Source organism: Oreochromis niloticus, linkage group LG10 (genome assembly GCF_001858045.2).
Source record: "Oreochromis niloticus isolate F11D_XX linkage group LG10, O_niloticus_UMD_NMBU, whole genome shotgun sequence".
In the NCBI taxonomy this organism is placed as follows: Eukaryota; Metazoa; Chordata; class Actinopteri; order Cichliformes; family Cichlidae; genus Oreochromis; species Oreochromis niloticus.
Genome location: NC_031975.2, coordinates 12,862,021 through 12,885,852, shown reverse-complemented (window position 1 = coordinate 12,885,852; position 23,832 = coordinate 12,862,021). Strand labels below are relative to the sequence as shown.

General features: G+C 38.9%; 2 protein-coding genes across 5 annotated transcripts; both read left to right on the top strand.

Annotated features, from left to right (window-relative positions):
• Positions 1-7,971: 7,971 nt before the first annotated feature.
• On the top strand, positions 7,972-14,055 carry pdha1a (pyruvate dehydrogenase E1 subunit alpha 1a). The gene is made up of 11 exons (XM_003446838.5): positions 7,972-8,128; positions 9,289-9,357; positions 9,435-9,608; positions 9,800-9,926; positions 10,314-10,405; positions 10,540-10,632; positions 10,901-11,056; positions 11,433-11,504; positions 11,579-11,646; positions 12,051-12,159; positions 12,736-14,055. Exons 1-11 carry the CDS (start codon positions 8,081-8,083, stop codon positions 12,898-12,900), a joined length of 1,173 nt encoding a protein of 390 aa, XP_003446886.1. The 5' UTR covers positions 7,972-8,080; the 3' UTR covers positions 12,901-14,055.
• Positions 14,056-19,024: 4,969 nt separating this feature from the next.
• Positions 19,025-23,542, top strand: LOC109194568 (serine/threonine-protein kinase 36). Of its 4 annotated transcripts, none has more exons than XM_019363926.2 (13): positions 19,025-19,195; positions 19,297-19,539; positions 19,688-19,819; positions 19,906-20,082; positions 20,165-20,247; positions 20,363-20,426; positions 20,562-20,672; positions 20,760-20,834; positions 20,928-21,045; positions 21,173-21,299; positions 21,398-21,578; positions 21,738-22,667; positions 22,957-23,542. In XM_019363926.2, the coding sequence occupies exons 1-13, from the start codon at positions 19,106-19,108 to the stop codon at positions 23,074-23,076; spliced, it is 2,451 nt and encodes an 816-aa protein (XP_019219471.1). In that variant the 5' UTR covers positions 19,025-19,105; the 3' UTR covers positions 23,077-23,542. The 4 variants fall into 4 exon arrangements, with proteins under 4 accessions (XP_019219471.1, XP_019219470.1, XP_025766565.1 ...); XM_019363925.2 differs by having other exon boundaries at positions 20,162-20,247; XM_025910780.1 differs by having other exon boundaries at positions 20,156-20,247; positions 21,762-22,667.
• Positions 23,543-23,832: the final 290 nt, after the last annotated feature.

Below are 23,832 nucleotides of genomic sequence, written 5' to 3'. Positions count from 1 at the left end.
AACAATGACTTTGCTGCTAAACCATATGCCCCACATCCACAGTCAATTCTTGAGCTTATCAAAGCTGTATTATATTTCAAAGACTCCACAGTGGCCCCACATTTCACTCCTAGAAGGCATTTCATAACGTTTATTACCGTTTTACTTTTATTGATAATATGTCTTATATGTTCATTCCATTTGGGCAAAATACACTCCTATGAAATGAAAACTTTCCACTCTCTCCAGTTCATTCATGATTTCAGTCTGCACTCCCTTATTTTGTTTCTTGCCAAGATGGTCTTTGTCTTTTCTACTGACAATTTGAATCAACCATTCTGTTGGCAACCTTTCCACTTGCTTGATTCCATGTTAAAGTTCTTTATTATCTGCTCAGTATTTTTGACTTCTCCATATCCATTGGTATTCAAAAATATATCATCTATCATAATAGAAAAAAAGGTGGGACTTAATCCACTCCCCTGAGGAATGCCATTTCCCACTGTACATTGAACTGATAGGCCAGTACCCATTTTTTAAAATTGTTCTTCCATCTAGTCCTTGGTCCAGTTAAACATCTTTCCTCCAATATTCAGCAAATGCATCTTGATTCGCAGTCCCTCTTTCCATAGCATGTCATAAGCTTTCTTAATATCAAAGAACTCTGCAGCAGCTGTCTCTGGATTCACTTGAGCCTTCCTTACATCATGCTCAAGGCAAACTACTGGATCCATTGTGCTCCTTTCCACCCTGAATCCACTCTGATACATTTCCATCATACCTTTCCTTTACTTTTAGGAATAAAGTTTTTTGTTGCTAATATTATACTTTGCTTTATTTTATTTAGTCCAGAGTATCCACATTTAGTTCATTATTAACCTGTGCCAAGTACTTATCCCTTGTTTCCAGAAATTTCTTCCAATTGGCTTTTGCAAAAATCCATTGTTATATTGTTATCACATATTCTTTCCTTTTATCACAAATTTTAACAACAATATACGACCGTTCACTTCCCACTCATAGTGTTCTATATCTGATAGCTTGTTGAACAAAGGGGACAGATCTTCCCCCTCCTCCCTCTTCTCTGTCTCTACAGTGACTACCACATAGTCATATAAATAAAATAAAAAAATAAAATCCAATTTTGATTTAAGCCAGAATTACTGGACACAAATTACATCCTGATATAATTTTCTTTCTTATCTCCATTACATTACATTCCTGGCATGAATTGTCCATCAAACTTCTGGCATTCCATTGGGGAATGAGTATAATTACACTGTAAAATGTAATTCTAGATGTTTGTTATTTCAACATATTATTCTATATCAGTTTGACGATAGATGACTGAAGTTGTTGTTATAACATAGAATTACAAGTTAAAAACGTCCCAATTACACCAAAAAAAGCTAACTTGAAAACTCATGTCCAGCTAAATCAGCAACTTATGTGAACTTGACAATGTGGGTAAGTTGAGCACAGCAGGATTCAAAACTGCCTCACGTGACTGCTACCGAGGTGCATCATGGGGAATTGGCGGTTAACGACATGCTCACTTTACTTGGACGTTTTCTAATCGTCTTCTTTGGAATATGCTTTCAAGGTGAGTAACATTGGTTATAACTATAAGGAAAGAGAGCTACAAAAGTTGGAACATGTTTTGAATCTATGGCATGATGTGTGTTTTTCTCTTTTACCGAAATGTTTGCTTTAGCTAATGTAGCTTTAGCGGACAAGGTCCAGCTTGTGTGTCATGACCAAACTTGACCTAATAAACTGACACATGGCCTTTTTTATGGGTTTAATGTGGCACTGACCAAATCACAAGTATTGTGCCGCTAGCTTTAAGGTTGTGCACTCAACCACTGTTGCGATATTAGCAAGCTAACTCAGCTAATTAATAAAGCTTATTTCATATTGTCTCTGTACTTGTAAATTTCTTTCAAGTTCACAGGCTGTTGTATTTTGGTGGAAGTTCATTTTGGCAGTATTTCCAATAACTGACTGGGTTCAAAAAGAACTTTTTGGCAGGACTCGGATGCTTGTTGTCATCTGTTTACCCCTATGTAATCACTTAAGTTGTTATGAACTGCTGCATGCTAAGCTGCAAGAGTGCACTGAGGACTGAGACAAAATATGGTCTACAAACCAGCATTATATTAGTTTTTATCAGATAGTCCTCCAGTGTGTTTAGTTTTTGCTTTAATTCTATTGTGCAGTTATTTGTTACCCTGAAATGCTTTATGCTTAACAACAGCTCACCATTTTAACTTATTTTTGAACTCTTGTGATCAGTATGACTAGTTTGTGTGAGTTTCCATACTAAAAGAGCTGTAGTGATAAAATAATTGGCATCAGAGACACTGATTTTTGGCATGGTATACTGCAGAAGTTTTGTTTTTTTTTGCATAATTTACCTTTTAATTAAACTGCATTCTCTGTATTGTAACAAAACTAACATTGTTTATATGTCAGAAAATTAGCAAACATGAATAAATGGCGAAAACAATATAATTATAACATATATTTTTATTTTACTTATTTTAGGTCTGTGAAGCCAAACTTGATGCTGGGGATTTATTTTTGTCAGTGGAGTCAAATGGTAAGTTACAATTTGTGCATTTTGTCATACTGGAAACACCACAGATTATATTGTAACTTAATAGCTCTGTAGAACAAATGATATAAAGATTGTAGTGTCAGGGTACTTCTTAAGAAGTAATATGGCACTATTGATGATCACATGCAGGTGGCATAAACTAAATATTCAGACCTGTTACCAACAAGTGATTCATTAACAAAAGCAATGGAGCAGACTGTTTAGGTTCTTGTGGTTGTAATAACATCCATAACTGCAAGTTTGTCATTAATTTATTTTCACAGGTCTAGATGATCACATCTGTCTTTGTCATTTAAATGAGGTGGACTTGCAAACTTTGCACTCTTTTGGGTAAATTGCTGTCCACTACATATACACAGAATGTGCACAGTATTTCAGATCTAAAAAGGGAGTATGTAATGGACTTGCTGGCTTTAATGTAAAAAGCCTGTTGTGTAACTTTAATGAGGCAGTTGGACTAAAACAGTATTGCTCATCAAGGTAAACATCTGAGGAATAAGGAAATTGTTACTTGTCCTTTTACTCAGTGTTCTTTTAATCGCACGTTTACTAAAGTTTTACATCACATAAGTCATTTTCACAATCATTCTACTTTAAAAGATTTCAAGACAGAGCTTATTGTTCTCTGAACTTCCTTGTTTGCTGAACGGCAGGTAAAGTGCATCTTTTTGTTTGTTTGCTTTTGTGTGTTTGTGTTTTCTCTAATGGGCCTCAGATGACTGTTTGCTTAAATTTGGGTCTCAAAGAATCTTTTTTTTATTCTGCCTGTACTCTCCACCCCTCTTCTTCTATTGCTCAGGTTGAAGCAGAATTTGCCCGTCTTACATCTGTTGACCTGAAAGGGTTCCTTTTTGCTGTGCTTGACCATTATGGAGAGGTTCGTGGAGCTGTACAAAATCAAGAGCGGCATAGGAGGGCTAACTAGGCTCATAAAATGCTTCGGAGATGATGTAAGTGTTCAACTGCGAAATGTTCTCCTTTGTTTAAGTTTTAGGTTATCCAGTTCAACTGATGAACTCATTGAAAGAAAGCTGATAAGTAAAGTCTGTCATCATATTTCACAACTGGACATTTAGTGTGGTAACTTTTACAGAATCTATGTATATTGGTGGTAGGTTGGATATCATATTCTACTTGAATGTCCTGATAAGCCTGATTCAAAATCTCCAATGATAATCATATATTGATGGAATTATGTATCAAAAAGCTGTGAATTTGGAGCTGTCTACATGCTTTATAAACACTGTTTAAAAAGTGTTTTTGTTTTCTTTTTGACTTCTTTGACCAGAGCCCTACACAAAGGAAGAGGACAGAGGACCTCATTTTCTAAAGGAAGATCCCTCACACACTTTCAAGACTGTGAAGGTTAGCATTGTTTCTTTTAGTAAATTTAATAATGACAGCACCACAGTGGATTTTAAATGAAACATGTGGCATCTATGAAACAACAGATGCCACATGATAACATGTGTACTTTTTCCTCACCAAATGTATTATTACAAGATCTTTGACACTGGATTTGGTCTGGGTTTCAGAGAAACTAACTGGCAAGCTAGCATTGATATTATTAGTGTCTTGTGTTTATTCATGTCTTCACCAGGGTCTTTGACATTTCGCTGCTGTACTGTTCACTTCAGCTTTACGTTTGATTTCTCACATTGTATATTGTAATGGCAGAGATATTAGGATATTTAAGGGGCTGCAGTGGCTGCTACAGCTGTGGGGGGCAATACTTTGGTGAAATGTCCTGGACCCTGGAAAAGAGACTGTGTAGACTGGGTAAGCAATTAAAGGTTACTGGCCGAGAGTCATTGGGCAGCTGGGTAAAGGTGGATGTTGATATTCAGTGCCAGTTATGCAACCTGTTCAGCCACGTCTATATGCTCTTTTTCATGCTGTTAATATAGGGGGAAAAATAAACTTTAATCAATAAACTGATTAAAGAAGCATTGTCTATGGAGCCACAATCTGATCCTGTAGTGTAGCTGCAGTTTGCACATTTCATGTATTCTCAGCCAGATTTGGTTTAGAGCACAGCCAATATTTAGCATAACTAGATTTAAATTCACACACTGGTGATGGCAAGCTACATTGTAGCCACAGCCGCCCTGGGGCGCACTGACAGAGGCGAGGCTGCCAGACATTGGCACCACCGGGCCCTCTGGCCACCACCAGTAGGCAACAGGTGAAGTGTCTTGCCCAAGGACACAACGACTGAAACTGTCGGAGCCGGGGCTCGAACCGGCAACCTTCCAATTATAAGACGAACTGTCAACTCTTGAGTCACGATTCAGTCATCCACCCATGTGTGTGAATGACTGAATGTGTAAAGCACTTTGGAGTCCTTAGGGGACTAGTAAAGCGCTATACAAATACAGGCCATTTACCATTTAAATTGAAAATTTTGTTTGAATTCTGCAATTGAAGACATGCTCAGTTATTTATGAACATGGTCTTTGTTTAAAGCAAGAAATGGATTTGTAACATGGGGGTGCATATCTCATTCTGAAAAAACTTTAACAACTAATAAGTGTTACCCAAAGCCAATCACCATCATCCAAAGCATCAGTATGGCTCTTCTTTGGAAAGACATGAATTCTTAAGCACAAGGGATATTGTGTAATTGTAATTGTGTAATTTTTTTTTTTTTTTTTGTCTTTGAACCCTTTTATAGCCGACAGGTATTGAAGACACGTTTTCTAAGAGGATGAAAGTTGGCATTGCGATGGTGAAAGAAGAAGACATCATCGATGTGTTGGTTGTCCTTGAGGCGGCAGTAATCCTGTCTAATCTGAGGGATGTCTCAAGTGCCATTTCCATGCTGATGGGCCTTCTTTTTGCCCTCAACATAGACTATCCAAAGGAACTTAAGGACATCTTTGAAGTCATTCAGAACATCCTAATGAACATTGGTGGAAGGCAGTGCATCTCACTAGTGCATGGTCTAAGAAACAGACTCTTGCAGAAAGCCATGCAGAACTGTAATTGTATGTTCCTTAGTGTTAAGGACAGTTTTTATTTTACTGTTTGTTTTTTTATTCTTGCAAGTTCTCATTCTCACTTTTGTATGTCACTAAATGACTACACTTTACATTCCAGATTAGACAATTACTCATTTGTTCATGGTTTAAGAAACTTATGTGAACAACAATATAATGCTGGACTTTGCAGATGCTTATCTCATGCAAGTCAGTAGTTTTTCCTTTGTTTTGCAATTGAGCAGACTCAAACTGATGTTTCTGAAATATCCATATTATCAAATGTTTCAGAAGCATGCACTCATTTTCAGAGATATTGGTTCTGTGGAATTTGTTGCAATTGTAAACGAAGACAAATACAAGAGTTTGATGTCTTACTTGTTATAAACTGATCTTTACTGTCACTTATCAAAGGTTTTGTACTATTTTAATATTTCAAGTTTTATGCTAACAGGTGTGACTGAGCACAATGAAGTTTAAAAATTTTGCAAATGTAAAGAATAACTTTTCTAAAATAGCAAGTGTCCCGTTGATACATTACATTAATGCAGACTTTATGTTGTTACTTCACAAGAATCACTACTGCTCCTAGAGTATTGGTCAGAATTTAATCTTCACCCAAACTGGGCTCAAGACCAAGTTCAAATTTATTGTTTCACAGGGAGCAGCCTTTGAGTTTTGATGGATTGTGAGCCTGATGAGCTACGTCACTGATTTTTCTGTTTCTCAGATGACTAAGATGGCACAATAAATGGTGAATGTTGGGTGCTCATGAGTAATTGTCTTGTCATGTTCTTAAAACAAACTTTCTGTATGAAATGATCAGATAGACTTTAATGGAATCTGTGGGGTTTTATTTTTTTTTCTGTAAACAACAGAAAATTAATTTAAAGGAATGTAGGTATTTAAACCTGAGCTCTAAGATGCACCTAACAGGTAGTTTTGCTGAAATGGATGTTAGAAAGCTAAAAAAACAAAACAAAACTTAAGATGTTTAATACACATTTTTCTTTACATCCAGTCAATCAACTCTGATAATTAAAATGAAAATGATTTACAAGTTCACTCAGCTACCTTAAGGAGCTCAGTTAATTAATAAACTTAAATCAACTTAGCTAACAGATTATGTTAGTTAAGCTAAAATAGATTCCTAAGTTAAAAGAACTACTAAAGTATTTGAATTAACTAAAAAACCCAAGTCAACTGAACTAGGACAAGAGTTTAAACAACAGATTATTTTAATTTAGCTGAAAGGGTTTTCCCAAGTAAAAATGACAATTAAAGGAGTTGAACTGACTAACAAATCTCAGTCAACTAAACTAAGATGAAAGTTTAGACAACATGTGATTTTTCATTAAGATAACAATTGGTTGTGTTATAAGAACAAACTCTATTTCTTGACTTAACTTAAAATTTTAAGGCAGCCCTTTACCTCATATTTTTAAGTTGAAACAACAAGTTATATTTTACAGTGTACCAGAAATATCCTATACATGTTCCTTCTTGGCTTGGCTGAATCTGCTCTGCAGCTTTTGCTATTATTTATATTCTCTCCATTTTTGACTCTTGACTTTTGACTGATTTGACTCCATATGTTGTTTTTCATGCTCCTGCCACAAAAGTCATGTAACTCCAACAATATATTTGCCAAACTCATGATCCCCTCCACAACGAGCACAGCTGCAACTCTTTTTATATACAGCTGCCATGTGTCCAAAGTCTTAACTATTAAAGCATCTCATGGGCTTTGGCACATATTCTCTGACTCTGTAGGCAATAAACCCAAAACACACTTCAACAAGGAGCTCTTGCTCCTGGAAATGAATTAGAATATTTCCTGCCTATTTTTTGTTCTTTTTAAGTTTCTCTTTATCATTACATTTTTAATACAGTTATTCCTCACTTGCGAATTTTCCCCAAGGTCAAACAAAGGGATACCACACTATGGCACATGTTTAAACAAAGGTTTATTCATCCAAATTATTTATAAATCAAATAGACATAACATCACCCCTCCCCCCCCAAAAAACACACCACAGTGGTATCACACAGAAATGTCACGTGATATTAAAGTGAAGCTGTCAACTCAGCTCTGTAGAGTGGGTAATCAAAGCAGTTTGAATTTTAGATTCAAGCTGCTCTTCATACTTTTGGCCACAAGATGGCACCAAAGAAAACTTTGCTGAAAAGCTTCGGGTAATGAACCCTTTTTCAGTACAAGCTTCAATGCTTCAGAAGGCTTCATATTGCTATCACCACCTCAAATCTAAAGTCTTCGTCCTTGTCAAATATAGGGGGGTCGAAGAATATTATTAAATATCCACTGATCAGTGTTGCATTTCCTACACTCACCACCAACCACACCTCTCCTCCACTTCGAACACAGCCCACTGTCGGCAGTTGCGCTTTCTATCTGCTGATATTTAAGACAGCGAAGAAGCCCCAAGCCGGAAGGACACATCCTGACATTAGGACGGTTCTGTGGTGGGTTAGTTCAGGAAAGATGCTAGCCATTATCTCAAATGTGTTAAGAGCCAGTGCCCAGCGGAATGTAAGTGCTGCTTTTTTTTTATTCTGTAAACTGACTTATCTAAACACTGCAAAATGTAGTCTCTGTGAAGAGCGCCAGTCGACCCAAAACAAAACTGCCATCGCTGTTCTGACCTTGTAAGCCTGAATGATAGCTTCATTAGCTAACACGGTAAAACTTTGCGCACAGATTTAAAGTTTCAATGTCAACGGACAGTCAGTAAATACTTAGTTAATGTTTAAATGAATGGAAATGGGAACTGTTAAAGGAAGGGTAAAAGCTAGCATTAATAACAATCGGTATTAAATACTGAGACAGCCAAGAAAACTCACTTTACTGTTCTGACATCACTTTAAATGGCTAAACATGAGATTCAGTGCCAATAGCTTGAAAAAAACCGAAACATAAAACAACTGTATTTGATATTTTTGTGGCGCTTTCTAATAAGGTCACAAAGGTAAGCGTTATTAAGGTAGTAATAGGCATTAGCAAGTGCATAATTCATCATTTATATAGCATTACTCTTCCTTAGTATTCCATTCATATATACAGATATATTATCATGACTGTGATTGTGATTATTACTAGTAGTCATGTAGTAACAGTGATAGCTGTACATAGTTACATCATGTACAGCAATGATAGGTGTACATGGTCATTTATAAATGCTATAAATTACATACTAAGGAGGAGTAACAATATATAAACGATGAATTAAGCACGTGCTAGTACCTTACTAATGCTTAATAGTCTGACATATTTTAAAGTGCTACCTATATTAAGAGCTTTAACAACAAAAACTGCAATCTCATGTCCATTCTGCAGTCACAGTCCATTTTTGTTATGAACTTGCTGGTAAGAACTTAACTTAAATCAGATGACAACTTAAACTTTTGGAAACTTAGTTACAATCCATTTAAAGACTATTCAGTGAATGATTTAACTATAAACCAGGTCCTATGAAGGACAAATTATAATAATGGCTGGTTGGGGGAGGAACCTTTGCAGTGAATGGGATTAGGGATAAAATGAAAAGTCCAATAGAAGCATTTAACAGACTAATGGGAAGGCACTCTGTAAAAATGAGTGCCTTGGGAGTTATATGATCTCTGTAGTTGTCTCAAAATGTGACATGAATTGCTTTTATAGACTGAAAGCTCTTGCATACTTGTTTCTCACAGGGGGCTGCAGTGATTATGTCAGCACGCACATATGCTGACTTCACGACCCAGGCTACCTTTGAAATAAAGGTAAGTTTGAAATTGTGATGTCGTGAACACAGACTGGCACTTGGCAGTTTGACTCATAGGTATTTGCTTCTCTATAGAAATGTGACGTCTTCAAGCTGGATGAGGGCCCTGCCACTCAGGTGGTTCTGACTCGTGATGAGGGTCTGCAGTACTACCGCACCATGCAGACGATGAGGCGTATGGAGCTGAAGGCAGATCAGCTCTACAAGCAGAAAATCATCAGAGGGTTCTGCCACTTGTATGATGGCCAGGTTGGATGATTTTTCTGATCTACAATGAAAGTTAGGGATGGTAGTTTAAACTTCGGAATATCTGGCAAGGATGTTAAACGTTTTGGAGGAATGGAAGTTTTGAAGTGTTGCCCTGTGAAACATTTATTGACTACTCTTCAGAATTAATCTCCCTTTAGGACCAGACATGTCAAGCTGTTTTCTCATTATAGGAAGCTTGTGCTGTTGGTATTGAAGCCTCAATTAACTTGTCAGACCACCTGATCACGGCATACCGTGCCCATGGCTACACTTACACCCGGGGAGGGACTGTGAAGGAGATTATGGCGGAGCTAACTGGTGAGTTGTTGGTGAAGACATTAAATATCAGTACACAATAGAACTCCTTTTGAATTGACTCACCTGTGAAAAGCGGCAACTGTTCAGTTGCTGTTGGAGTAACTTGACAGGTTTTGAATCTTTATTTTCCCAAAAGTGAAGCTGTTGAGCCCAGGACATAGAATATTGAAGTTATAAAATGATGACACTAGAAATGTCTCCCTAATTGACTGAAGGTGGGGCACATTTGTTGCTGGCCCTGCTTCAGCTTGGTTTTCTAGTCCCTGAGATTAAGGTTCTAGGAAACCTATTTAGTCTGGCTAAACCTAGGAACAAATTTCAGTAGATGATGTACTTTGAGCTGTAAATGCTTTTGTTAATATCACCTAATGTCTTTTTCATGCACAGGCAGAAGAGGTGGTATTGCAAAGGGCAAAGGAGGCTCTATGCACATGTACTGTAAACACTTCTATGGTGGAAATGGAATTGTTGGTGCTCAGGTAAATGTAGCATTTGCCAGCTTTGCTTTAAATTTGTTACTGATCTTTCTGCCATAGTTTACGATCATCTAATTGCATTACAAGATGTTTGAACTGACACTTACTGAAGTGTACTCAATGTTGGACCTCTCTAGGTTCCTTTGGGTGCTGGTGTAGCACTTGCCTGCAAGTATCAGGGCAACAACGAGCTGTGTGTCTGTCTCTATGGTGATGGTGCTGCCAACCAGGTATGTGTAGCTTTTTTTACATAAATGGGTTAAAGAGCAACACATTTGGATCTACAACTGGCCAGTATTTACTTTACTTTGCAGTACACTGACAGATTTAATCTTGCTCTATGGGAATTGAGCAAACTTGTGCTAAATGCACAACATAACTAAATTCTGGGAAGTGTTAAAGGATAATAAATGGCCTTAGTACAAAGGAGAATCTAAACTGATGTAACTAGGCTTCTATTACAGGACACCCTTTTAAAGCCTTGTGTATATTCCACAGGGCCAGATTTTTGAAACGTACAACATGGCTGCTCTCTGGAAACTGCCTGTTATCTTTATCTGTGAGAACAACCGGTATGGCATGGGCACCTCAGTGGAGCGAGCTGCAGCCAGCACAGATTACTTCAAGAGAGGAGAGTTCATTCCTGGTCTGAGGGTAGGCGTCTGGCATGCTTGAGCACATTTCTTGCATGTAGAGCTGCGTCTGTCATTTTAAGCTGTTGCAGAGCAACAGACACTTGACAGAAGCTGATATCTTGCACAATTTGTTAGCAATTGAAATAACAGTTATTAAATTTGGGTTTGTTCAACCAAAATTACAAATGAATGCCTAAACCTTGACTGTCTCGAACACAATTCACTAGATGGAAGTGCGCTAAATACTATTTGGAGTGATGTGTTCGTGAAATGTAAACACTTTCAAATGTGTTTGGTGCTACCATAAACTTGTAGAATCTGCATGTTGACCATGTCAGTTTATTACTTTTTGTAAGATAAGATTAAAGAAAAATACTCAGTAACTTTGTGCACAGGTGGATGGAATGGATGTTCTCTGTGTCCGGGAAGCAACCAGGTTTGCTGCTGATCACTGTCGCTCTGGGAAGGTACGTTTAAAATGTCATATTGACGTGTGCAGGAAATGCGACTCGGATCTCTAACTTCTTTGTCCTTTGCTCAGGGTCCTATTCTCATGGAACTCCAGACATACCGTTATCATGGACACAGCATGAGCGATCCTGGCGTTAGGTAAATGACTAGCTACTTGATTATTTAAATTGATACAACTTAAACTGGCTAAAGTTCTCACCTACAGTTTAATCTTACAGATTTTCTCTTCACTGTGCCTGTGCCCCTTACCTCTGCTCCTTAGTAGTCTCCTTTGTAGTGGCCTGACAACGGACTAGGGATGAATTGAGATTCAGTATCTTCTGTCAGATTTCTTTATTTGATAGACTTCACACCTCAAAGTAACTTGAATTTCATTCTAATCTTCATAGAAATGATCACAGAAATTTTGAAGGCACTGTTTTTTCCAAAATGAGCCTAAATTTGTCAAAAGTAATATTACAAAACATTTTAAATCCTCAAAGTGCATTTGATAGCAACTGTAGTGCATCCCTCCAACTTTCCTGCACCCTCTCCCCTTTTAGCTACCGCACACGTGAGGAAATCCAGGAAGTGCGCAGTAAGAGTGACCCCATCTCCATGCTGAAGGACCGCATGCTCAGCAACAACATGGCTAGCGTGGAGGAGCTCAAGGTAGGAAATGCTTCAGATATAGAAATAGCATTTCTGTGAGCCAACACTTCTGACAATTTGGAAGCCTCAAACAAGAGTCCTTGTTTTTGTAACTGGGTATTAAAAGACAGTGATACTGCAACAACTTAATAACCAAGTGAGTTTAAGATCATTCTGACTAAGCACACTGACATCTGGGTTAGCTTTAGTCTGTCAAGTGAAAGTGAACAGCATGCTTTAGAGGTGAGGGTAATGAAAGTGTTTGCTCTTTAACAGTAGTGTAAAATTCTACAGCTAAATTTAAGATGAGATCCTCCAGGTATCATCCCTTGTCTTTGAGGAAAATTGCATTCATAGACTGGAAAATGCAATGAGACAGAACAATGCTAAAGTCTTTATAAACAGCTGAGAAAAATACATAGTCCCATGGGACGAGGGCCACACGCTAATTACCGTGCTAGAGTCATGCTTCTATGAGCTTTAGTAGCCTTCTCCATTTGAAGTAGAATGGTAAACAAAATATGTCTATTCTCTGTTTCTATTGGTTTGACCAAATTTTCTTGGCTGCAGTGTCTAACTGTCCTTATTTATCTGTAGGAAATCGATGTAGAAGTGAGGAAGGAAATCGAGGATGCAGCTCAGTTTGCCACCACAGACCCAGAGCCCCCACTGGAAGAATTGTGCAATCACATCTTCTGCGACATGCCGTCTTTGGAGGTGCGCGGCACAAACCCATGGGCCAAACTGAAGTCTGTTAGCTAAAGTTCTTGATTCTCCTCCCTCTTACAATCATAACCCACCCAACCCCTTTCCTTATTGCACACATCATGTACTTTAAACTAGTGCCTCATCACCAGAACTTTAAGCATCAGCAAGTAATCGACTTCTAGAGCTAAGTAAACAGTTTGGGCCATTTTTACAAAGAAGTGTTGGTTTAAACTGACACAAAAAGAATTGGAGATCAGATTCACTTTTCTACCTCAAGTCTTGAAATTGCTACAGTAAAATGTTAAAACATTATCAGTGTTGCCAATCTAAAGTTTATACAGAAATGGCTACATTTATCCACTTCACCATATTTAACTTTTAGCCAGAAATGTTTCGTGATTAAAATCACAGTTTCTGGCTGACTTCCTTTTATTAAGACTTCTTGAGGCATATTTATTCCTTAAATCTCTGTAAATCTGGCTCCATGTGAATATGTAGTGGATTATTTGCTATTTAATCTGGTAATTTTTGAGGTGCTGTAAGTGTTCACTGTGTCAAACACAGGCTGTATGACCTTAACATGGCTTTGTGCTCTTTATACTTCAATGTACATGATAAAGAAGTCAACTTGAGACATTTGCTTGTGTCTTTATTTCAATTGTCTTCAAAAATGCTGCAAATTGTAACTGTTCAAAATGTTAATCTTGGTACACGAATGGGTCTGGTAGATCTGAAAGCTGAATTTGACTCATGAGTTGAACAGATGTCTGTGTTCACATGATCATGAGGTCTTTTTCAGAGTTGGTGGCTTGTCTCCAAACATTTGTAGAAGCTTGGCTTAAACTAAATGTGGGTGAACTAGAAATGAAATGATCAAGTGAAAATTTAAAACCTAACATTGAGTGGCAAGTTCATGCAGCTGTGCCTCTGGCTTTGTCACTTGTTTGATCAGTTGTAACTTCAGTGACTCATTAACACGCTTCTATCCCTACTGGCTTGCTTTGCAGACTATTGATGCAAGTTTTTAAAGAACTCTGCAACTCTTTCAAGGGGTACTGGGAGATTAGGACTTTCTACAGAAACATATTGAACTGTTGGCTTCAATGTCTAATGCTAAAATTCTTAGTGAATCTGTTACAGGGTGGGGAATGATGTAAAACACTCTGTGGAAACATTGAGTTGCTTTGATAAAGGGATTTTGTAATGTAATTTGTGTATTCTGTAAACAGAGTAAAGAGGTCAAGGTAACTTTTCAGTAATGCAATGCACCATGGTTAAACAAGTTTTGGCTCTTTCACCACTGCCAACTTAGGGAGGGTATTGGATCCTGTGTGAAATGCATACAATAAAGTAATTAAGTCAACAGTCAAATTTACTGTCAGTTGTCTTTTTTGCAAACATGGAAAATTCCTCAGCTTGTGCGAGTTAACACTTTAGTTGCATTTCCCCAATAAAGCACAAAAAGTCTCTTAAAACCTGCAAAAATCACAGGTTAAAAAGGAAAATGGCTTAAAATGATTTTCTAAGATGTTGGGCAAATGTGCCACCAAAAAAGCTCCAATGTGGCCTTGATTCTCCAAGGGGAACTCCAACTAAAATACCATCCTTCCAAAGCAAATTGTTATTGTGGAAGCTGTTTAACACCTCAGTCCAAGAGAATTTAACGGTGTAACTGGGTTTAGCTGCAAATGCAAATACACGTTTTGCATCTTCTCTCCCATTAAACCGTTTTAGTCAACCATTGTGTTCTATTGTGAGGAATTATAAGCAGTTACTTTGCATATAAATTGCACATAGGATGGAGGTAGCGACTTGCCCATAGTTGTGTATCCTTGGGCAAGATACTAACCCCAAGTTGCTCTCCGATGCATCCATCGGAGTATGAATGTGTGTGAATGTAGTTAGAAAGCACTACAGATAAAGTGCTTGTGAGAATGGGTGTGATTGGGCGAAGGTGGCATGTTGTATAGAGCGCTTTGAGTACTCCGGGAGAGTAGAAAAGCGCTATATAAGAATCAGTCCATTTACCAATCAAATTTCTATGGAGTGCTTTGATTGATTGATTTCATTCATTATCTGAGTATATATCATTGATACTCTTCTTTTGTTTAATAAATGATTCGAGGAATCAAAATAACAGAATTACAAAGTGCCTTGATGCTACTGTTGTAATAAAATTGAACTGAACTTAAATGAGCTGAACTGTGCTATACAGTGATTGATGAATTTGTTAGACTACCATCCAGTGCAATTTTTATGCCATAAATTAAGTGTACTGGTAATCATTTGTGTTGTTCTGTAATGGTTAATCCACCAGAGTGCACAAGCTCTTTAATCAAAATGATATTTTAATGCTAATTTATAATTACTGATTCATTCCTAACTTCTCACAAAAATGTGAGTTCAGTTTCCTATTTGCCTCGTCAATCACATAATTTGTAGTTTCAACCATGTTTTTGACAGATTTCTAAAATATTAATCTTTTTTTATTTTTTTAATGACAGGTGGTCTAACATTTTGTTAAGCACTGTGTGTATCACCAACAGTTACATTTTAATTTTAGTATAAAAGTGCAGGAAAAGATACATTTGTGTCTATTTTGGAAACATTGCAGCATTTCCAGCCTGGCATTGTAACCTCATTTGGACAGGTAGTAGCTGCCAAAAGTATTGTTGCAGTAAAGCCTTTAGCCCTAACACCTCCAAGAGTTCCCGAAGCTAAGCAACAAGGGCCTCGGCCTGGGATGTTTCCTCCGCCATGCAATAGCCATAGCTAAAGAAGGTAAGTCGTTTTCCTCAGTAACTGTAGAAGAAGCTGTGTACTGAAACTTTGATTTACGGGATTTTTTAAAAAGCATTTTATAAACAGTATAAACAGCATTTAAAAAGCACTTTTTATAAACTACATCATGTACAATCCTTTGGATTATTAGAAATTACGTGTGTTTTACTAACCTGGTTGACTATCAGGCACGAAAGCAGACAGTCAATGCAAACCAAATATTGCAAGAGAGGGTAGGGTTGAGCTCCTGCCTCCATCCCTTAGCTTAAGTCTGCTGTCTTGAGATAGCTGGTAAGAAATGCAGCAAGGAGACATTAAATACTGCACATAAGAAGTGCTGTACACTGCGGCTGTGTTATTTATGTTTTTCCCGAAGTCATGTTCAGTGTTGTGTGGTGTAAATACAGGATAAAGAAAAGACGGGGGTCTAAAAGTTTTCAAGCTCTGGCAAAGCACCACTCGGACGACCTGATGACTAAACCTGAAGTATGTGTAGTCCTCATTGAGGAGGTATTGCACACGTTCTGCTTCGTATATATGTTTCATGCAGTTAGTTTCCCCTTCAAGTGCATACTACAGCCTCAGTTGATGATTTTCACTCACATTTTAGGTGAAAAATCAACGCTCAGCGGTAGCCTGTGAGGCCATACAGACCTTAGATGAGCTTTACATTCAGCTCTAGAAAACCATGGACCCGGAAGTAGAAGGAACAGGCTAAGTGCTATTGCTGAAACTTGCACAGACTACAAATGACTTTATTCATCAGGAGGTCAATCTGGCCCGTGATGCCATTGTCGGAAAATTGCAGCCATGGTTGGATTCTCAGCACTCTGTTTAATGCAGGACTGGAGAGAGAGGAGAGAAGAGGCTGTAGTGATTTTATCAGGAGAAACGAAAGGGAGATACAGTTCACTGAGTTGTGTGTCTAATATTGTCCTTTCTTGGTTGGAGTTTGAAGACTGAAGCGACGCTTGAGAATATGTCTCTCTCTGAGAACACCACCCGGGCCTTTCCTTTGGATTTCTCTGGAGCAGTGCTGGGAGTTTGCTGAGTGGCAGTGTTGTTGCCATCTTGGTCCCTTGTTCACACTGAGATAAAGCAGTGAATGAAGTAATTCACATCAAGTAAAAACATAAGAATCTAAAGTTTGAACAAAAAGTGCAGTTGTATTATCAGAAAAATGTACTTTAAAAATATATCTGCAGCATCTGAATAAATCTCTAAACAGTAACTTCCATCACACACTACACTGTTGGTACAGATGAATTGAACTTTGGAAGGCTTTAATCTCTAACAGTGCATCAGATTGTATTAATTTATCACAGGAACACCTGTAAAACCTGAATGTGCAGAGTAAGTTTTTACTGCTACTGTTAAATAAATGTACAAAACTTCCCTCCCTTTATTACTCTAAAACTAACTGGTTTCGACTGGTAAGTCACACCTTGTTCCCACATAATACTTGTCATTAGTTAGTTCTGTGTTATATAAGATGTCCGTCCCAGTCAAAGAGGATCAGTATCAATCTTCTGTCACCTTCCTTGTAATTCACCTTTGTATAACTGTGGTGTGAAGCTTTGCTGGTCAGTAAACTTAATCACTCTCAGTGAATCATAATTCAAAAGAAAAACTCAGCAGAGCAAAGCGAGGCTGTGTATGAATGAGCTCCACGTTCTCCTCCAGCTGATCACTTCTTCCACCCAGATGATAGCATTGTAGCTTGTCTCATTGCCTGTTCTGTGTTTTGTATGTTTTAAGTGTAATGTGCTCAAGATTCCTGATAACATGGTCCAGTACCTGCGTCCTGTTGGAGAACTGTAGGTCTCTCTCGTGCATTTTTTCAGTGACCTGCAGGTATCTATGTGCAGATGTCTATGTGAATTATTGTAATCAGCCTCCTTGAATGGTTTCATTCAACTTTACTCAACTACTTTCTCACAGTTGTATACAGTGGTTCTTCTGTGGTACTAATTTCAGTCCAGCAGGCCAAATATTTTGATCATGTTGTAACTAAAGGTGCCGTTACGTCAAGGAGCAAACAGAATGGTCCACCAAGTAAACTACAACTGTCACAGCCACGAATGATGAAACAGTCACTGTGCAGATTCTGTATAAGCTCATGAAATTCAAATGTGCTTGTTTTTAGGGCAAAAAAAGGAAGAGAATCCGACATCACACCTATAGCACAGTATTTGTTTCTCGTGAAATCTGATGAAAATGGGACAAGTGTTGCTCAAAAAAGAAGACTTCTTGTGTTTTTGTTTGTTTTGTGGCATCTGTGTCTGAATCTTTACAGAAATGCTCAACAGTCCAAGAGCCTTTGTATGAGGCCAGCTGAGATACAGCCATCTTCTTCCTCTAATTGAGCTTTGAAGGAGTCACATCAGCAGCCACTGGCACAAACAGATGTTACCAACCTGCCTCGCCAGCAGTCAGTGTGCAGCTGCTGAACACACAGACATCAGTCAATACGCCTCATTCAGCTCATTGGCCTCCTCTGCTGCACAACTTGAGCTCTGGCCTCTGTCTGGGCTAAAGGAGATTAGACTAGATTGGACTATCCAAAGAAAAACCTCTAAAAAAGCCAGCACAGTTCCTGAAAAATATTCTTTGGACAGATAAAATTAACCCAAAGACACAGGGACCAAGCCTCTTGTCCACCAGGAGAAACCCCAACGAGAGGATACCAGGATACCCAGGGTATTCTATTAAGATTGCCAGAAAAAGAGTCATGTGGTAGAAAGTAACTCCTCTAATTGTTTTTACTCAGCTACAGCCTAATTTGGTCTAATTTTGCGCAAAAGTACTTCTATACAGGAGGATGGGGCTGTTGCTAAATGATAGTTCTTTATTATTTCTTTACGGATTAAAATCTTATTTTCAAAAAGCCTCAGCATTTGAATTAAAGTTGTTTGTACTATTATACATTTTAAATGCATTATACATACCTTACAGAGCTCTAATATAAACAGTGCAGCTAAAGTTAATGTAATTCAGTTTTGTCAGTCAAACATAGATAAAAGAAGTAACGCTGCTCTTTATACATATATTTAACAGCTTAAATATCATTAATAGTTTTTTGTGTGTTGTCGTCCAAGTCTGTGAAAATCTTCATCTCATCCGTCTGTAGTACTAAATATGATGATTGTGACTTTATATGGTCTACTATTAGCTTTGCATCTACAGACAGACTTGGGCCAAATCCCTCAACCATAAGGATTTATTATATATTTATAATAATTTGTGCTATAGAATTTCTAATATGGCGCCAACACGGGTGAAAAATAGTAATAATACTCTAGGGAAGTTGACTCAGGGAGTAATATAATTTTATTTAACGTTCAACTTTTTTTTTTTTTTTTTTTGTGCCATTAACGCAGCTGCCGTTGCTAGGCTGCGTCTACTATTCCTTGCCACCCTCCCGTCACAGTTTCAAAGTTACGGTTTTGTCGACTCTAACAAAACCAGCTTCTCACAAATGAACTTCCATCAAGGTTTGCCGCTGGAGGGAGAGGGTTCATTTGGACGGGATTACAAAAGGAAACCACCAGGAAGTGACAGTGTCAAAGTAAGTAATCAGTAATTATTATTATTTTAGTTTTTTATTTGTTAAGGCTTGAATGGTGAAATCAGCGGAGGGCCTTAAACCTGTTCTGTGTGGACTGACAGAAAAATAAGGATGAAAGGGAAAATGGTGCGATGGCAGCAGCAATGTCCCCTAGAGTGCACAACCCCAAGCCCTCCCGTGGCGATGTTTCTGTTACCTCGGGTCAGCTGGATATGATGGCTGCTAATGGAAGCCTCGGACCGAAGATTCAAGCTAGGTCGACATCAAAGCACAGGTCTAAAGAGATCGGGCCGCGACTTGTGCAGAGATGCAGTAAGAAAAGCCAGGCCACACTGCGGCTGCAGGTCAGAGACAGCTGCCTTTTCCACGCATTAGAAAATATTTATACTGTATATTCTCTTTCAGTAGAGCATCTCCTTTGGTAATTAAAAAAAAAACTTGCTCTGTTAAATTAATATATACCTGACACTCAATCATTTCTTGGTCTTTCAGGATGTAAACAACAAGGAATATTGGGAGAATCTGGCCCAACTATCAGATCCCAGCAGACAAAAGAGAGAGATATTAGATTACAGTGTCGTTATACCTCAGATTAAATCCAAGATCCAGGCATTTAAAGCTCAGGTAATTTGTTTCAGCGTTTCACTTGGTGTGATTTTATCCTTCTTCAAAACAGTTTTGTATCTACTCTTTTTTCTTTTCTTGGACAGCTAAAAGGGGGCGTGGTAAAAGAAGTTGAGCAGATTCAGCAACCAATGAGGGTCCTACATAATCTGCTTGTGATTGCTGAGGTTGAGAAGTTGAATCATGTTGGCCTTGAACTTGGACTACCCCGTGTCCTCTTTGGCCTGATCCAGGATACTGTAGACAGCTCAGATTTCATTAAGGTTGCTACTTTGCATTGAAACAGTGTTTCACAATTAACTGATCCTGCAACAATGTTTCTCACTTCTACTTTGGCACCAGCAGAGTATCCCTGTCCTTCAAGAAATGATCACAGTGGTCCTGATCTACTGGGAGAAGAACTGTGCCTGGGTGGAACAAGAACAAAGGTTAGAGTCTTTTTTTGTTCCTCGCTGAAGCTGATTTTGTTTGTTTGTGAAATACTCAGTGCTTACACACGAGATTCCAACTATGGCAGCTCACCATCTGCTTCTCACGCCTTAGCTTGGAAGAGTTCACCAAGTCCTTCAAAACAATTCTTAGTCAACCAAATCTCAGTCGTCTGGTCGTGAGTACCCACTGACATTATCCAACAGCGTCAGCCATGTTTAGCATGTTTTACATATAATATTCTGTGTCTGTAGCTTTTTGATATGCATTGAGCTGGTCTGTTGTGTGAAACACTTGATTATCTGTCTTTCAGCCTCTGGCTGCTTGTGTTTTGTCTCTCTTCACACGACACAATGTTGATGTCGAAGTTGATGTGGAGCATCTAATATCCTTGCTGAAAACTCTGGTCTTGGACCCATGTGAGGTACGGCGCTCATGTAAACCTGGCAGTAATATGAAAGCTTAAAGGGATCTGAAAATGTGTGAACCATTTATTTTTCTACATTATCAGCCCCACATTTCTCCACCCTCTGGTTGGGGACTCTGTGATGGCCTGCTGTCTTTGTTCCTAGATGCACTTAATGAGGTCAGACTGCAGATGAAATTTGGATAAACATGTAAATGAGTGGATATTAGCAACATATCTGTACTAAATGTCTGTGCTTTCTTGTTTAAACAGCATGAGAATGGCCCTTTGCCCTCGGGTTTAAATCCAGTTTTCTTTCTGAATCTGTGGGAAAAGATCGGTGCTTCCCTAGAAGGTGCAACATCAGACTCTGACTTCTGTTCAGCAAATGGTAATTATACTCATCCTATGAAACCTACGGTGTCTGAAAACACTTCTAATGAGAAAATCAAACTTTACTTCTTTGTGTGTGTGTGTGTGTGTGTGTGTGTGTGTGTGTGTGTGTGTGTGTGTTACAGGGCTGTATTCCTTTCTCTGTGCTTTGCTGTTTGCCTTCTGCAAGGATGCATATTTGTGCATTCCTCTGTTTTGTGATGTTGGATCAGAATGTGTGTACGCTCTCGGCCGCCTGTTGGGCACCGACTGGTTAGTGTTGAGATGTCTTAATTAAATTGCATTTTTATTTGTATTACAAGTCAGCTACAATGCCAGGAGCTAACAGTAGCATCTTTTATATCTTACAGTCTTCATTTGTTTGCCAAGGACAATCCTGGGAGACCCAGGGTGGATCTGAATCACAACACTTTATCCACACTGAGCTGCCACTTGTTATGTTTTCCATTCGCCCTGGACCTGCCTCCACACACGCTGTCCACAGTTCTCCAGTTGTATGACAGCTGTGGTATTGTTACAAGCCTCCTGCAGGTTAGGGCCTTATTTTGCTCCAATAAAGACCTCGCCGACAAACATAGTTCTCTGATGCAACACAGGATAAATCTTGCACTAGATTCACGTTGTTGTTTGTTGTTGTCTGTTTGATGTGTGAGTTGTCTGTGTGATTTTGGGTTTTTTGTGCTTTTGCAGGTAATTCAAACCCTTCCTCTTCAGCTACTGGAGCTGCCTCTCTCCCTTCTGAGCTGCTTGCTCCTGTGTGATCCCCACCGCTCGATTGACCACCTCACAAAAGCAGCTTCTTGCTTTTTCTCGCCATCCTGGGATGACCAGCTCCCTGCCTCCAGCCATCAGAGTCCTCCAAACAGAACTCCCAGTTCTCTGCTCCCCGAACTCCTGCAGTTGGAAATTCTGTGGGAAGCTGCTGTGGAGCTCCTCACTCTATTGTCTCAGATAGCCCGTTGTCCCTCCTGCCCCCTGCAACTTTATGTAGAAACCTCAGTGCTGCAACATGCACTGGCTCACTCCTATGAGCAGATCAGGGCTGCCACATGTAGATTTTTAGGAAATTTGGATCCATTCAGGCCTCTAACACAATGTGCCCTCCAACCTGACATTTTCAAAGCCATGATAAACTGTCTTAATGATTCCTGCGTGCCTGTCCGGCAGGTGGCTTGCAGGGCGGTTGGGAACTGGTTAGGCTATATTGCAGCTGGGCTACACATGGACAAACCCAGTGAGAAGGGGATATATAGAGAGAGTTGGTGCATAGAAAACCAACAAAATAAACAGAGATACTCAGATATTGAGGCAGCAAGTGATCTGGAAACAATAAGAGAGCAGAGAATGGAGGAGGAGGTGGAGAGAAGGTGGACACATGAAGCCAGGAGGACCGTGGCCATGCTGGTATCTCTAATCTGTGATCCTGATGCCCTCACACGTCGTCACTGCTGCGCTGCCCTGGGAAACCTGCTAAATGTTGATGGAGCCGTATCCTTGTTGCTGGAGGAAAATGTGCCCGGCTTACTTCTAAGAACTGCATGCACAGATTCCCATAGTGCAGTGAGAAAAGCTGCCATAGGATCTTTATACCTGTACAGCCAGCAGGATGCCATGCGTCAGGTAAGGAGCAGGTCACAGCAGGGCACATGCTCACATTACAATAAGACAATCTCTGTTTAGAGAATTTGGTGCTTTTGAAAAAGTTACATTTTACTTTTTAATTAGAAAATCAGAAAACAGTTCACACCTCCTGGTATTGAATTTAAAGCTGTGCTCTTACGCTCAGAGCTTGTTCTGTCCTTTAGATAAATTTGTTCACTGTTTAATCTTTCACAAGTCAGTAACACACTTTGAATCACACATTTATTGATTTTTTTAGATTATTGCTTTTTTTTGCATTCATTCAAAGGTCCTGATGTCTCTTGATGCCAGTAAGAAGCTTGTTCAGGCTTCACAACATGCTCCTCCACAGTGTGACTATCAGCGGCTCATTGGACAGCTGACTCCACCAGAAGAGTCAGCAGCTTAAAAACCTGCTCCCTGTTTAACTTTACAGCAACATATTTGTCTGAAGCCATGTTAGAGAACGACAGTTTCCCCGTTTATGAATCAAAATAAAACTGTTTTTACTGTTTAACGTCTCAGTTCATGACAGCACGCTGTTTTAATTTCATGAGAAAAAGAAACGATGTAACTTCTTAAAAATCACGGTAGGTTTTCTTTTTCATCGATAAAATTGTCATAACAATAATTCAGTCTGTATAAAAGTGGAGAATGAGGAGTTTCATTAATTTCTGAGTTATGAGTATTTCTACAGGCATTTCTACTGTCCATTTTTGAAAAGCTTTTCTTTAGGTGTAGCGAATGTTATTGATGGATTTTTAAGGTGACATTTTTCCATATGCAGATCAACATGTGAATTTAGAGGCTTTCGCATTTCAAAGCCCTTTGAGGTCTTCTAGAAGTCTGTGAATTTGGGCTAAATAAAGTAGAAAGCAGCGAAGCTGAATTTCCGAGGATTGGACGTCGAAAGCGTTTTCATGCTTTTTATGATAAATTTTGTATCGACTAAACCAGAAGTGATTGATACCCATGAAAGTTTTCAGTCCTCTCTGTGTAACTGTGTCTGTCAGCTGTCTGCTCGGCGGGGCTGGGTGAGAAAAGAAGGGCTTGTCAGGGTCCCTCAAGGACCTCAAACACTTGTAAGATGAACGCTACTAAAAGTTTTTTTTACCTGTCTGGTGCAAAGAATAGCCGTGTACCAGTACGCGGGACGCTTGTCGTT